The 14897-nt window shown below is 41.4% G+C and overlaps 1 protein-coding gene across 1 annotated transcript; it reads right to left on the bottom strand.

Moving 5' to 3' along the window:
• Positions 1-791: 791 nt before the first annotated feature.
• On the bottom strand, positions 792-5316 carry LOC109084259 (extracellular calcium-sensing receptor-like). The gene is made up of 6 exons (XM_042775046.1): positions 5110-5316; positions 4662-4950; positions 3481-4287; positions 3062-3289; positions 2758-2881; positions 792-2510 (listed from the first exon to the last, which is right to left on the bottom strand). Exons 1-6 carry the CDS (start codon positions 5310-5312, stop codon positions 1606-1608), a joined length of 2556 nt encoding a protein of 851 aa, XP_042630980.1. The 5' UTR covers positions 5313-5316; the 3' UTR covers positions 792-1605.
• Between the last annotated feature and the right edge of the window lie 9581 nt (positions 5317-14897).

Below are 14897 nucleotides of genomic sequence, written 5' to 3'. Positions count from 1 at the left end.
ATGAAGTAAACATCAGTAAATATATCCATATATCTCCGTAGGTATGCATCTTTGGTCTATAAACCCTTATTGACGCTGTTCAGTGAATTTATGTGAACACAACTAAACCGCTGCTGACGTGACTGAATATGAATGCGTGGTGAATTTCTATTCAAAATTTGGCATAATACGGATTTATTATTTTGCACTCCTGACATAAATTACTAAATAACTGTCACTGCAACAATGTTTTATCAAAACAGTGGTCAAATATCGAAGCTAGAGTCTTTAAACTTTCAACTGATGCACAGTTTCTCCAGATCAAGTAAGAGAGTGATGTTTAACGTGCTGTGAAAGTGAAACAATAATAATCTGGGGCCGTCGACGATACTTGACGGCTAAGGGGTTAATCAAAACATTTTACGCCACATACTGGCAGTTTCAGTTTCTTATTTAGAGTGTCATTCCATTAATATAATAATAATAAAAATAATACTAATTTCCATATTAATAAAAACATTAAGGAATAGTTCACCCAATAATTTTAAGTATACAGTTTAATCTGAATGAATGTCTAAATTTGTCTTACAAATAATTTACTCTGAAAATAATATATTTACAATCTGTTAAGGTCTGTTCCAAAAAAAAAAACATTGTGGTTGAAGAGTTCCTGTGTTTGAGGTGTGATCTGGCAGGTAGTGAACTTGCTCTGACATTGCACAGTGGTGCTTATGTACAAGTAAGCAAAGTTGACATGTGGTCTTGCTTATTTCCAGACCTACTATTGACTGAATATTTGCTTTAATAAGAGAAAAAAAAATCATAGGGCAGAGAGCAATAGGGCAGAAGAAAGTTGAGGTAGAGGAAAAATATATTGGATGTTATCTGGACAACTCACCCAAAAATGGTAAAATTTTAAACATACCTGATGTCTTTTGACATTTTAAATAGAAATTGATCTTTTTTTTTTTTTTTCTAGGCCACAGGATGTGCATGCTTGTTGTTTTGTGTTTCCTCACAAGGTCCATATGGCAAGGCTACCCTCAAGTTCTGAATTTGATGTTATGGCTGTGCAACCTTATATAATTAATCTAAACACAATAATATGATAGTTTAGAAAGGGATTTTTATGGCCTTTTGTGTTATTTAGGTCTTCCATGGGAATGGAGGTATTCAGGAGGTTTACAGTTGGTATATATTTTATTTGTAAAGTTCAGTCTAGTAAGCAATGTATTAAGAGCATTTCTGAGTTACAGTACATTCATTGAGAAGCTGGCATGACATTCTTTTGAAAATTAAATCATCTACCGTGGCAATGCTGCAATCATTAACCGCAAGTTATCATGACTTTATCATTAAAAAAACTCACATATTCTTATATTCACCCATAAAGGTCTGATAATGAAAATTATGAAACTCATATCTGTTGCATTCACTTGGATGACTGAAAAATGTTCAGGTCTTCACTGAGCCCTTTGATATCTGATGTGATGATCTTGGTAGTTTTTTTGTTGTTGTTGTTGTTGTTTTGTTTTGTTTTGTTTGCATTTTTTATATATTCAGCTATTTTATTTTAGTTAAAATTGTTATGTTTGTGCCACATCCTTTTTATAATATCTGATCAGGTTAATGTGGGACTTTGCCTAATAAATGCTTTTTTGTGTTGGCACCTGGTCTTAGCAGGATAACATAACATTTTGGAATGAAAATACAGCTTAGTAAACTATAACTGGAAGCTAAAATTGCAAATATCTCCACTGCTACTGTAAATTTTCCAGGTGTGCTTATGTAAGCTGGGATAAAAGCAATCCATACAGCACAGAATATGAGCATGCTGAATGTGATGAATTTGGCTTCATTAAAATTATCAGGCAGCTTCCGAGCTAGAAAAGCCAGAATGAAGCACAAGACAGCCAGTAAACCAATATAACTGAGCACAGCCCAGAAACTGACAGCTGAGCCTAATCTGCATTCTAGGATGATCTTTTCTCTGTTGTAGCTCATGTTCATATATGGGGAAGGTGGGGATATCGTTAACCAAAGGACACAGATGAGGACCTGTACAAGAGTAAAGCTAACAACACTGATTCTCTGTTGAAGAGGCCCAAACCATTTCATGACATTTCTTCCTGGAAGTGTAGCTTTAAAAGCCATTAACACCACTATTGTTTTCCCCAAAACACAAGAGATACAGAGGACAAAAGTGATCCCAAATGCTGTGTGACGCAACATACAGGACCACTCAGTGGGTCGACCAATGAAAGTAAGTGAACAGAGGAAACACAGAGTCAGTGAGAAGAGCAGCAGGAAGCTCAGCTCTGAGTTGTTGGCTTTCACTATTGGTGTGTCTTTGTAGTGAAAGAAAACTGCAAATATGAACATAGTTAGAAATGCCCCAAGTAACCCAAGCATCATCAAAACGATACCCATGATTTCGGTGAATGACAGGAATTCCACTGTCTTTATGATACACTCATCACCTCTGCTATTGGACCAGTATCCAAAAGGGCACTTCACACAGTCAGATGCATCTGGTGTGGGTGAAAATGGAATTGCAATAGTAATGAGCCTGTTATTTCAATTAAGCCTCTTCTAGCCAATCATATACTACTAACTGATCATATAACTTATCATTTACTACTCCTTTATGTAAGTGTTTTAAATGACGTTTTGAGTACAATTTCATGATCATTTAGATTAAAATTATTGTGAAATGTTTCCATTTGATCCTTTTTTGATGAATTGCAAGTGTTAAAAGACAAATTAAACAAGCATTACCTGTAGTGTTACTAATCTCTCCTGGAGGGCATGGGATACAGTCAAAACAGCAGATGGGCCTTCCTTTCTGCACTGCTTTCCTAGTGCCTAGGGGACAGCTCTCACTGCATAGAGACACAGGCACCTGCCACACACCAGGGGAAATCTACTTCAACAACAATAGAAAAATAACATGCTGTGTAATATGTTTGCACATGTTTACACGTTTGTCTGTGCCATTATGATGCACTGCTGCATCACATGTGCACCTGGGGATTTTGTTTTGATTGGGAAGTTAATTTGAGAAGAGACTTAGGAGACTTACAGTCCTTAGGCCTCCTCCCCAGATGATGTTGACATTGTTCATAGTAAACTGTTGCCCACGAGGCTGAATTGCATCATAGTAGCCAATAGTTGCTACTTCCATTGTGCCTTTTGTGACCTTTCGTAAGTTTACCAGTTCATATCTTGCAGGGGAGTCACCTTTGCTATCGAAAAAGACTGTTTCTTCCGCATTCATGCTAAAATTCACAGTCTGAAGATAATGTAAAATCTGAAATGGCAAAAGAGTTTTTTTTTTATAACATCATATGGTGATTTCATCGATTAAAAGAATAATAATAACTTTTGCATTCATGCTAAAATTCACAGTCTGATATATATATATATATATATATATATATATATATATATATATATATTTAAAGTTAGATATTTAGATGTTCTATTTAGAAGATATGTTACCTGCCAGGGTTGTATTGTAGTTGGTTGGGCACAGGTGGCATTAGCAAATGGGCCTTTTTGTTGCTTACAAGATAATAGATTATGCAGTGCATGAGCTATTGCATACACAGCCTTGTAGACATTATTGGCATATCTCAGATCAGACACATCAGTGAAAGGATGTTTGACATATTTCAAGTGCTCTGAGCCATTGCATGCCCTTTGCAATGCATTTGGGCTCAATGAGCATTGAAAAATGCTTTCCCAGAATTCTCTGAGAAACATGCTTTTTGGAAATTGGGAGGGGTTGACTTCTTGTAGAAAAGGGCCTAGTCCATGTATTTGAGCATTGCGGACAGTGAATCCTATAGATCCAATGAGCAAAGTGTGGCCTTGGCTATCTGCTAGAGAGTCATCTGTGATCCAGGCATCACTTCCAATCCACTGCAGTCCTGTAATATTTTGCCTGTATAGCTCATCCACCAGTATCTTAATCTCTCTGTGTGACATGAAAGCCATTATTACCTTAGATGTGGATGTTCTGATAGTGTCTACAATATTTTTTAATGACGTTTTTGATCCTGTGCTTTCAAAAGCCTGAGAGTATTCGATACAGACTCCCTCCTCTTGTGCAGCCTTAATGAATGTGGCAATGCCATTTTTACCATAATCATTGTCATTGCTTAAGGCTCCCACCCATGTCCAACCAAAATGTTTCACCAGCTGAGCCAGTGCTCTGCTCTGGTAGTAATCACTTGGAATAGTTCTGAGGAAAGAAGGAAACTCTCTTCTGTTGCTCAGGCAAGCACATGTAGCAAAATGACTGATCTGTGTGAACACAAATACAAATGTGACAACAGCATGCATGAGACTTAAGTGAAAATCATCATTTCCAGCACCTGTTTTTTTTTTTTTTTTTTTTTTTTTTTTTCTCTCCCCTCCATGTCAACAGATCATTGGTTATGTAAATGAGAATTGTTTTTTTAAGTCTGTATAATATATGTTTATCTTTGGGGCTTTTGGCATGTAATATATAAACTAATACAAAACAATTCAAAATTGTAGGAACATTTATGCATTGTACTTCATTTACAGAGAGTAAATAAAAAACAAAAACGTATATATATAAAACCCCATATATACCAGAATAATAATGGTAAACTTAATGAGTAGGCAGATCATATAATGGGATCACATCTTACCACAGGTATGCGGAATCGGCCAGTTATTCTAGCAAACCCAATGGTTGGAGTGGATCCTGAATGACCTATTATAGCCTGTACAGTATCCACCTTGGTGCAGTTTAATTCATCAGTGACGACATCTTGTCCATTGGACAGTGAAAGTGCAGACTGCAGAATATTAGAGAATCCGCAGGCATTAAAGATTTCATAACCCAGCGTGTGGTTTGGGAGTATATTTGGGTTTTTATTTATTTCCTCTATTGCGAAGATCATAGTGCATGCAAATTTAAATTCCCTGTAATTGACACTAAACAGACAATTTTTTTGGTTAGAGAAAGAGTGGAAAAAAGTAGCACATAGAAGCAAGTACAAATTATTTTTAAGCAAAACACTAATATCAATGCATTATGAAATATTACAAATTGCAATACACTGTGATAAAAATTTGCACTGAAAACATACATACTCCTTGCATTTTGGTTGAGGGGGTAATCGGGTAAAACTCGGAATCACCCCAGTATAGCCTGTGTAAAATGTGAAGATGCCTCCAATCTTTAGAGCTCCATCTTTGATGAACTCAGGCAGCTGTGCTTTGCCCTGTAGTCTGCAGTCTGGCTGTTCTGCTTTGATCAACACTGACATGAGCAGTAGTAGCTCCAGAATCAGCATTGTGGGTTGGATGCTTTATACACTTAGTGGCCAACACAGTCACCCTTTTTATAGACCAAAGCTTGTTTACACCCTTTACATGTACTGTACTGTATGTACTATAATTGCTATACATCATTTTATTCATATGCATAATTTTTTTTGATTAGTCTTTGGATATTTTTATTTATCTTTTATTTTTTGGTTAGTTAATGGGGGGGATCAGGGATCATTTACAATATGTTGAACGGTACAATTTTGACATATTTAATTAGTATGTGACTTTATTGTATTGGCAATTTAAATGTGTTTCTCTTTAGGAATAAATTTGTGAATAAACACTTTTAGATGACTGCTTTTTTGAGGCGACAGACTATTATTATTATTATTATTATTATTATTATTATTATTATTAATATTATTATTTACCCATCATGTGTTTCTTTGTGTTTTATTCTGGCCTGAGTAAAATAATGTAACATTTTGAAGCAATTATGCAAAATAGTCAACCAAAACTTGAAGCTAAAATAGCAAATATCTCCACAACTACAGTGAATTTTCCAGGGAAACTGACATAAGCTGGAATAAATGTGATCCATACAGCACAGAATAAGAGCATACTGAATGTGATGAATTTTGCTTCATTGAAGTTATCAGGCCTTCGAAAATGCCTTGTTGATGTCAGAGGTCAGAGGAGAATGGGCAGACTGGTTAGAGATGATAGAAAGGCAACAAAAATCATCTCAGACTGGTTTCTTGAACATGACAATGAGCTCACTTTACTCAAATGGCCTCCACAGTCACCAGATCTCAATCCAATAGAGCAGCTTTGGGATGTGGTGGAATGGGAGATTCGCATCATGGATATTCAGCCAACAAATCTGCAGCAACTGCGTGATGCTGTCATGTCAATATGGACCAAAATCTCTGAGGAATGTTTCCAACACCTTGGTGAATCTATGCCACGAAGAATTAAGGCAGTTCTGAAGGCAAAAGGGGGTCCAACCTGATACTAGTAAGGTGTACCTAATAAAGTGGCTAGTAAGTGTATATCACACACCCTTCACCACTGTCTTTTTGGCTAATTTGTGCAAAACCTTTTGCTAAACTGCCAAAGCTTAATTTTATCCACCAATGCAACGATGCAAATATTTACTTACAGCTACATGCTTGCGAAGGGTTGATGTCGAGATTTTATAAGCTGCTAGTTCGGTCTCCCTTGGCAAACACAGCTTACACTGCATAACAGAGCTTAAATATGGCCAAGGGTTAACCTCGTTTCCTTTGAGTTCAACTTCAGCAGAATTATGAAGGTAAAATGAACTCAAAAACATTTGCATATGCAGGGTAATATTTGTGGAAGTATACATAAGACTGTAAGCGTAAATTAAATTTGAATGCGCAAGAGAAGCTTTGTAAAGGTGTAAATCACGTTTTAAGCGTAAGAAAAAAATATTTGCAGCATTTACTGTTACTCGTAAGTGTAATTCATGTACTGTGAAACTGCAGCTTCTTGCTAAGGCAAAATAAATATAATCTGCATGCTTCTGACTTCCATTTTTCCATGCTCACACTTTTGGCATGTTTTTTTTTTTTTTGCCAAAAGACGGTCAAAAGCACTGCAAGCCTGTGAACACTGATTTGCAAGTGAAAACAACAGTTTAAAGAAATGCAAAACGGATTGACTGCATGGAACCAATCTGTATGTGTAAAAAAAAAAAAACTGTTTCAAATGTCTAAATGACCTGTTGTGCATGTGGGGCAAAAAGTTCACGAAATAAACTGATATGTACAGCTCCGTCTTTCTTTTTTCTGCACTTACAATTTTGGCACGATTCTCTCACTTACGGAGCCTGGGAGGTCACCTGTAGGAGAAAAAAATACAATCCCTGGCGACGGTTTTGTAATCCATCCCCTCAATTTATAAACCGTACTCACAAATTCTTAAACTGTTCCCTCGGTTTAACAAATCGTGCCCACGGATTAATAAACCGTACCCACGAATTTCAAAACTGTGCGCTCAGATTTTGTAAACCATACCTTCCGTGTTTGAATTCGTACCCACAAATTCATAATCCATGCGCACACTTTAGCAATCCGTTCCCTCGGATTTGTAAACTCACGGATTTGTGGCCCCACCCCACCGGCAGATTCATTTGTGTTTATTAAACATCATTTTTCATAGTATGAGACCATGATCCACACTCACAAAATAGTCTTCTTTTTAGCATTTATTTTACATTAATCACCAATAAGATTAACACCGCCGCCTGTGTTTTATAGCCTAAAATAAATGCTAAGAAGAAGAATAGAAAATTCCAAGAATTTTCAAAAAAAAAAAAAAAAACAAACAAAAAAAGGATAGAGTTTCGAGAGAAGAAGGTAAAAAGCAATACAAACCAAATAATGTGCTGGTTATGTTGTCATTCCTTTGCTCTCTAACTGAATGCAATGCTATATTAGGCCTAGTTATTTAATAATAATATTAACAGTGAAGCATGCATCTAACTCTGGGGGGCTTAGTACAATAAAAACTTGGTAGTAAAGTTTGTGGTCAAAAAAGCCTAGCCAGGAAGTTTGAAGCTAGCATGTCACTAGCATGTTCCCAGCATGACTAGCAATTGACTAGCATGTCACTAGCAAGTTTCCAGCATGATTAGCAAGTGACTAGCATGACTAGCAAGTGACTAGCATGTTGTTTACATGTTTAACAAGTGACTGGGACGTTGCTAGCATGACTAGAAAGAGACTAACATGTTTTTAACATGATTAGCAAGTGACTAGCATGTTGATAGCATGACTAGCAAGTGACTAGCATGTTACCATGACTAGCAAGTGACTAGCATGTAATTAGCATAATTAGCAAGTGACTGGCATGTCTCTAGCATGAATAGCAAGTGACTAGCATGTTGTTAACATGATTAACAAAGTGACTAGCATGTCATTAGCATGATTAACAAGTGACTACCATGTTATTAGCATGTTGTTAGCATGATTAGCAAATGACTAGCATGTTATTAGCTTTATTATCAAAGTTACTAGCATGTTGTTAGTATGATTATCAAGTGACTAGCATGTCATTAGCATGATTAGCAAGCGACTAGCATGTTATTAGCATGTTGTTAACGATTAACAAGTGACTATCATGTAATTAGCATTATTAACAAGTGACTAGCATGCCTCTAGCATGATTAGCAAAGTGACTAGCATGTTGTTAGCATGATTTGCAAAGTGATAAGCATGTTGTTAACATGATTAGCAAGTAACTAGGATGTCTCTAGCATGTTGTTAGCATGACTAGTAAGTGACTGTAATGTTTATAACATGATTAGCAAGTGACTAGCATGTTGTTAGCATGACTACCAAGTGACTAGGATGTCATTAGCATGAATAGCAAGTAACTAGCATGACTAGCATGATTAGCATGTTTCTATGCTAATCCAGCTAAAACCAGTTGATTCAGTAAAAAACAGCTAAAACCAGATAAGACAGCTTTTGACAGTGGCTAAAACCACTTTAAAACCATGTTAATGGCCTGTTTCTGGCCTGATTAGCAAGTTACTAGCATGTTGTTGGCATGTTTGTATGATAATCCAGCTAAAACCAGTTGATTCAGTAAAAAAACAGCTAAGACCAGCGTGACAGTAGCCAAAACCACTTTAAAACCATGTTAAAAGCATGCTTCTAGTCTGATTAGCAAGTTACTAGCATGCTTTTTTGTTTGTTTTTTTTGTATTATAGTTAAGATTAGTTGAGTTGGTTAAAAAAACAGCTAAAAAACAGCCAAGACCAGCGTGACAGTGGCCAAAACCACTTAAAAACCACCAGCTTGGGAGACCAGCCAAAGCAACCAATCAGCTTAGTCTGGTTTTAGCTGTATTTTCAGTAGGGAGTTTTAAACTTTGCTTTGGCAGTAGACCGGGTCGATAAACATGTACGTGACTCAAAAGTTAAATGTGTATTTACAACACACTCTTCCAAGCGAGGTCCTTTTTATTCCTGTCTATAGAAATATGAACTTGTGCATATAGCTCCGGGTGACTGCTCACTGACCACATCAGTCGAAAACCATGTTGAAAGAGTGACTCCTGAGGAGGTTCCTAATTGATTAACAAGTTACTACGCAATGTTGTTGGCATGTCAACTCAGCGTAAGACGCGATTCAGTTCCATCAACAGCTAAGACTAAACACCTCATTTGCGCCGCCAGAAACCTCTTTACGTGCGTGTTAAAAGCATGACGTGTCTTTACATTGACTTAACATTGAAATGATTAATGCTATATTCTCTTTTTGGTTTTGGTGTGAGCGTAGGTTTTGTTTTTTTGTTTTGAAGTTTGGACGCCAAATGCTAATGGGATTTTAGGTGGTTTTGCGTAGTCAGTGGTTTACGAAAACCACTTTAAAGCCGGATCAGTTAGAAAAGCATGCTTCGAGTCAGGTTAGCAAGGTCTGACCCGTGTTGTTGGTTCTAGCTTTGCTATAGGATAGATACATTTTAAAATTTAGTCTCAGAAGATTCAGTTGAAAAAGGGCTGCTCTCAAACATGCATTCTTCAGCGATCTTGCGTGACTTGTGGCGCAAAACCACATCAAAAACCGTCAAAGTTTGGGAGACCAATTCCAAAGCAACGCAATCAGAGGACGCATGGAAGTGCCCGGATGTGTTCTTGATATCGAGGATGTTTTCGAGTGCAGACTTGAGAGAATCGAACCATTAGAAATCGATAAACCGGTGTACAGAAACCTGCAAAGCTTTAAAACTCGCTCTCTCGCAAACTTGACACTCTTAAAAGTAAACAGGTCGTTTTGTTTTGCTTAATTGTCTATAGAAATAAGAACTTGGAGAAATACTGCACTATTTTTATTGGCATATTAAAATGAATATTAACATAGTCATAGTTGAACATAACGCTGTAAAATAAAACAATATACAATTATACTGTGTAACAATAAAAAAAACTCCATAATTACGGGAAGAAGGAGGCGGGAACCGGCGAACACTCAAATAAAACTTTAATGACAAAATAAACATAAAACGCTGCGAGACAGCCCCTCACGCGTGACTGCCGCGCACAAACAAAAACCTTAACACGAAATAAAACCCAGGCTGGTCCTCTCTCGTCCTTCATTTGGTGTGAACGCAGCATAAGTCTTATTGTATAAAGTTTGCACCCCCGCACTCGAGACCGGTCTGGAGCATTTTAGCTGGTTTCCCAATCAGTCCACCGGCCTCGCTCCGTTCCCACGGATCAGGCCCCGCCCCACTCGTCACATACCCCCAAGCCCCTCGCAGGCTGAAGGGTTACCCACGAGTTTGGTCTACTTCCCCCCCCCCCCCCTCTCCGGAGGGACCGCTCATGGTGGCTGCGGGGAAATGGGGTCTAGGACAGACAGACGAGGTTGAGATAGGGCTGTTTTCTCAAAATGATTCTTGAGCGACAGAGACGAGAGAGGGGAGAGAGCCAAAAAAAAAAAAAAATCCGTCCCAGTTCAACGCTGCCGCTCGGCCCTCCAAGAACTGTGTGAAGTCCTCCGCGACGCATGGAAGTGGCGGCTCCTCCGTGTTTCTGGCAGCGCCGGATGCATCCCCCGCAGACCCTGATCCTCGAACCGTCTTAGCGGATGGCAGCAGGCTCCGGCCACTGGCGAAACGGCGGCTTTAAACTCCGCTCCCTTACGGACGGCACAGCCCCTCCAAAGTACGGGCGGCCGGCAGCGAGTTTGTCCGTCCCCTTAAACTCACTCCAGCCCACCGCCTCGACTTGGACGAAAGTCAGCACTATTTTACACCCTGGCATATGGCATCGCGAATATCACCCCAGCGGCAAGGGAACATAACGCAGCGCGTCCCTCCTTCCTCCCGGGTTTCGGCACCAGTGTAACAATAAAAAAAAACTCCATAATTACGGGAAGAGGGAGGAGGAGAGAGGGACGGTGGGCGGTGCTACTTTAATGACAAAATAAACATAAAACAGCGTGACAGCCCCTCACGGATGACTGCCGCGCACAAACAAAACCAAAAACCACAAAATAAAACCCAGGCCTGGTCCTCTCTCGTCCTTCACTGTCGTCGCTCCTCTTTTGTATCCTCCCGATCTAATTTTGTGTGGGGGCCGGTGAGTGGAGCAGGTGTCGCTCATTTCCCAATCACTCCACTGGCCTCGCTCCGTTCCCACGGCTCTCGGCCCCGCCCCACTCGTCACATACTGTATGTAAATATTATCTATAATAGTGTGAAATGTTTTATTTAAGTTATGACTATTAAGTTATGATTAAATTATTTGTTTGAAATGTTATGTTATATTTATGGTTCATTGGCCGCTGCTTATGCTGTGACTATGCGATCAGTTAAGTATGAATGCAGCACATCTCAATACTCATAAGGGTGCATTATGTGTTCTCGCGTCCTTCCGAGTTCGTTCTTCCAAGGAAGCTTAATAAGACCGGTCTCCACGAGAACAAAAGTCCATTCTTTGCATTCTTGGAATTGAGAAACAGCCTAGGATTTCAGTAAGTTGGCTTTTTCAAGCCAACTTAATAATAAAATTACTCCAGAGTCAGTCATAATGGCAGGTATCACGAACCACTATGGAGACGGAGGGTTTAGGGCAAGTGAACAGTTTATTTACAAGTGTTTCAGTGACAAGGTGTTGTTGGGTTTCTGAGAGGTTAACTTCCAGAGCTCTGGAGATAATCAGATGGAGAGTCAGTTTATGTAGTTCACAGGAGATCGTCGTGAGGATATCTGAGGACATAGCAAAGACAGATTAGTAGAAAGAGGTCGGGCAACAGTTCAGTGGGTAGTGAACGGTAGACCGGACACCGGAGTACTGAATTCGAGGTGTCTTTATCCTGGTGAGTGATTACTGGGTTGCAGGTGCAGGTGTTAAGTACTCCGGTGATTGGGATCGTGCTTGATGAGAGTCAGGTGCGGTTGATGATTGGTGTGCCTGTGACCGTGAGTTCCTGACATTACCCCCTCCTCCAAGGGCGGCTCCTGATGCCCTAACGCGTCGACGAGGACGACCACGGTCTCTGGATGCGGGACGATCAGGATGCTGTCGATGGAACTCTTCAAGTAGCATGAGGTCTAGAATGTCGTCCCTGGCCACCGAGGAACGTTCCTCTGGTCCGTACCCCTCCCAGTCCACCAGGTATTCCAGCTGGGCACCCAGTCGCCACGAGTTCAGGATCTCCTTCACCTGGTAGATGGATGGTTGTTCTAGGATCTCCGGAGGAGGGGGTTCCTGAGGTTCCGGGGCATCTGTAGTGGAGGGAGAGAAGGGTTTTAGGAGTGATACGTGGAATAAGGGGTGAATGCGGTACCTGGGTGGTAATTGGAGCTTGTAGGTGACCTCATCGATCTGTCTCTCGACCGTGAACGGACCAATATAGCGGGGACTCAGCTTCCTGCATTGCTGACAGAGACGCAGATCCTGTGTTGACAACCAGACCTTATCCCCTGGCAAAGCAAAGGCCTTGTGTCTCCGTATGGTGGTGGATGTGGATGTGAGCTGAGTCCCACACTCTCTCGCTCTCTCGGAACCAGTAGTCCACAGCTGGAACGTCCGACGGTTCACCTGTCCAAGGGAACAGAGGGGGTTGGTAACCGAGCATGCACTGGAAGGGTGTGAGGCCGGTGGTACCTTGTCGGAGGGAGTTCTGTGCATACTCGGCCCAGGGAAGGAAAAGGTTCCAGCTGTGGCGATCGTCTTGGCAGTACGCCCAGAGTTCTTGGATCTTCCACTCAGTCTGGCCGTTAGTCTGCAGATGGTACCCAGAACATAAGTTGACCGTCACTCCTAGGAGATGGAAGAAGGCTTTCCATACCCTGGATATGAATTGTGGACCCCGATCTGAAACAATATCCTCTGGTAGACCAAAGATGCGGAAGACATGATTGAAGAGATGTTCGGCAGTTTCTAGGGCAGTTGGTAATCCTGGTAGGGGAATTAATTTGCAGGCTTTTGAGAATCCATCCACAAAAACCAAGATGCATGTGTTACCTTTAGTGTTGGACAGGTCAGTGACAAAGTCAATTCCCAGATGGGACCAGGGCCTTCAAGGAACAGGTAGGGGTACCAATTTGCCTGCTGGGAGCTGACGTGGAGTGGAAGACATGGCACAGACTGAGCAACGTGGACATACCTGATGACATCCCGGGACATACTGGGCCATCAGTACCGAGCTTGGAGGAGCGAGAGGGTCAGTTGGCTGCCTGGATGTCCAGAGCCCGGTATACTGTGAATTGAGCCCAGAGCCCAGAGCGGAGCAGGTTCATGTTGGGTAGCGGCTCTGATGTCCTTGTCCGTGCTCCACATGATGGGGCTGACAATCATGGCTGGAGGGAGCATAGGTTCGGGGTCTGAAGGAGTGTCCAGGGAATGCAGACGGGAAAGAGCATCAGCCTTGCAGTTGTGGTTTCCAGGGCGGTAAGTGATGGTGAAATTAAATCTGGTGAAGAACAGGGCCCAACAAGCTTGCCAGGGATTCAGTCTACGGGCTTCACAGAGATATTGTAGATTTTTATGATCAGTGATTACCGTAAATGGGTGGTTAGCTTCCTCCAGCCAATGTCTCCATTCTTCTAGAGCGAGCTTGATCGCTAACAGCTCCGTGTTCCGAATGTCGTAATTCTGCTCCACTGGGGTCAGTTTTCTGGAATAGAAAGTGCAAGGCTGGAGGCGTGGAGGCTCACTGAACTGCTGGAATAGCACGGCTCCGCCGCCGGTAGTGGAGGAATCCACTTCTACCACAAACAGTGACTCAGTATCCGGGTGACGAAGGATGGGAGCCGTGCTAAAGGCGTTCTTCAGATCTTCGAAAGCTTTGTGGGCGGTGGAAGTCCAGGACAGGGACTTGGGCTTACCTCTAAGGAGAGAGGTTAATGGTGCAGCATGCAGACTGAAGTCTTGGATAAAGCATCGTTAGAAGTTAGCAAATCCCAAGAACCTCTGGTGTTCCTTCACAGATTGTGGAATGGGCCATTCCTTAATGGCGGATACCTTCCCCTGGTCCATCTGGATACCTTCAGGGCTGATGTTGTACCCGAGGAACTGTACCATGGAGCGATGGAACTCACACTTTTCCAGCTTCAGGAAGCGATGGTGTTGTCTGAGCTTCTGGAGGACCTGTGTCACGTGGTGGCGATGTTAGGCCAGGTTCCGGGAATAGGTCAGGATTTCATCGATGTAAACTATGACTGACTTGTGGAGGAATTCCCAGAACACCTCGTTCATGAAACCTTGGAAGATTGAGGGGGTGTTGGCAAGTCCATACGGCATAACGCAGTACTCGTAGTGACCAGAAGGGGTGATGAAGGCTGTCTTCCATTCATCCCCTTTGCGGATTCGAACAAGGTTATAAGCGCTCCGCAGGTCCAGCTTGGAGAAGATGCGGGCCCCACGGAGTTCCTCGGAGTGGCAGGGACCAGGGGAAATGGATACGGCAGCTTGACTGTTTGCAAATTCAGGACTCTATAATCAATGCAAGGCCTCAAGCCCCTGTCCTTCTTTACCACAAAGAAGCTGGAAGCAGCCGGTGAGCTGGATGGTTGGATGAATCCTTGCTTGAGGGCCTCACTGATGTACTCCTCCATAGCCTTG

Source organism: Cyprinus carpio, chromosome A18 (assembly GCF_018340385.1).
Source record: "Cyprinus carpio isolate SPL01 chromosome A18, ASM1834038v1, whole genome shotgun sequence".
Lineage (NCBI taxonomy): Eukaryota > Metazoa > Chordata > Actinopteri > Cypriniformes > Cyprinidae > Cyprinus > Cyprinus carpio.
Note: the sequence above shows the minus strand (reverse complement) of the source record. Positions and strands in the feature narration are given on the sequence as shown.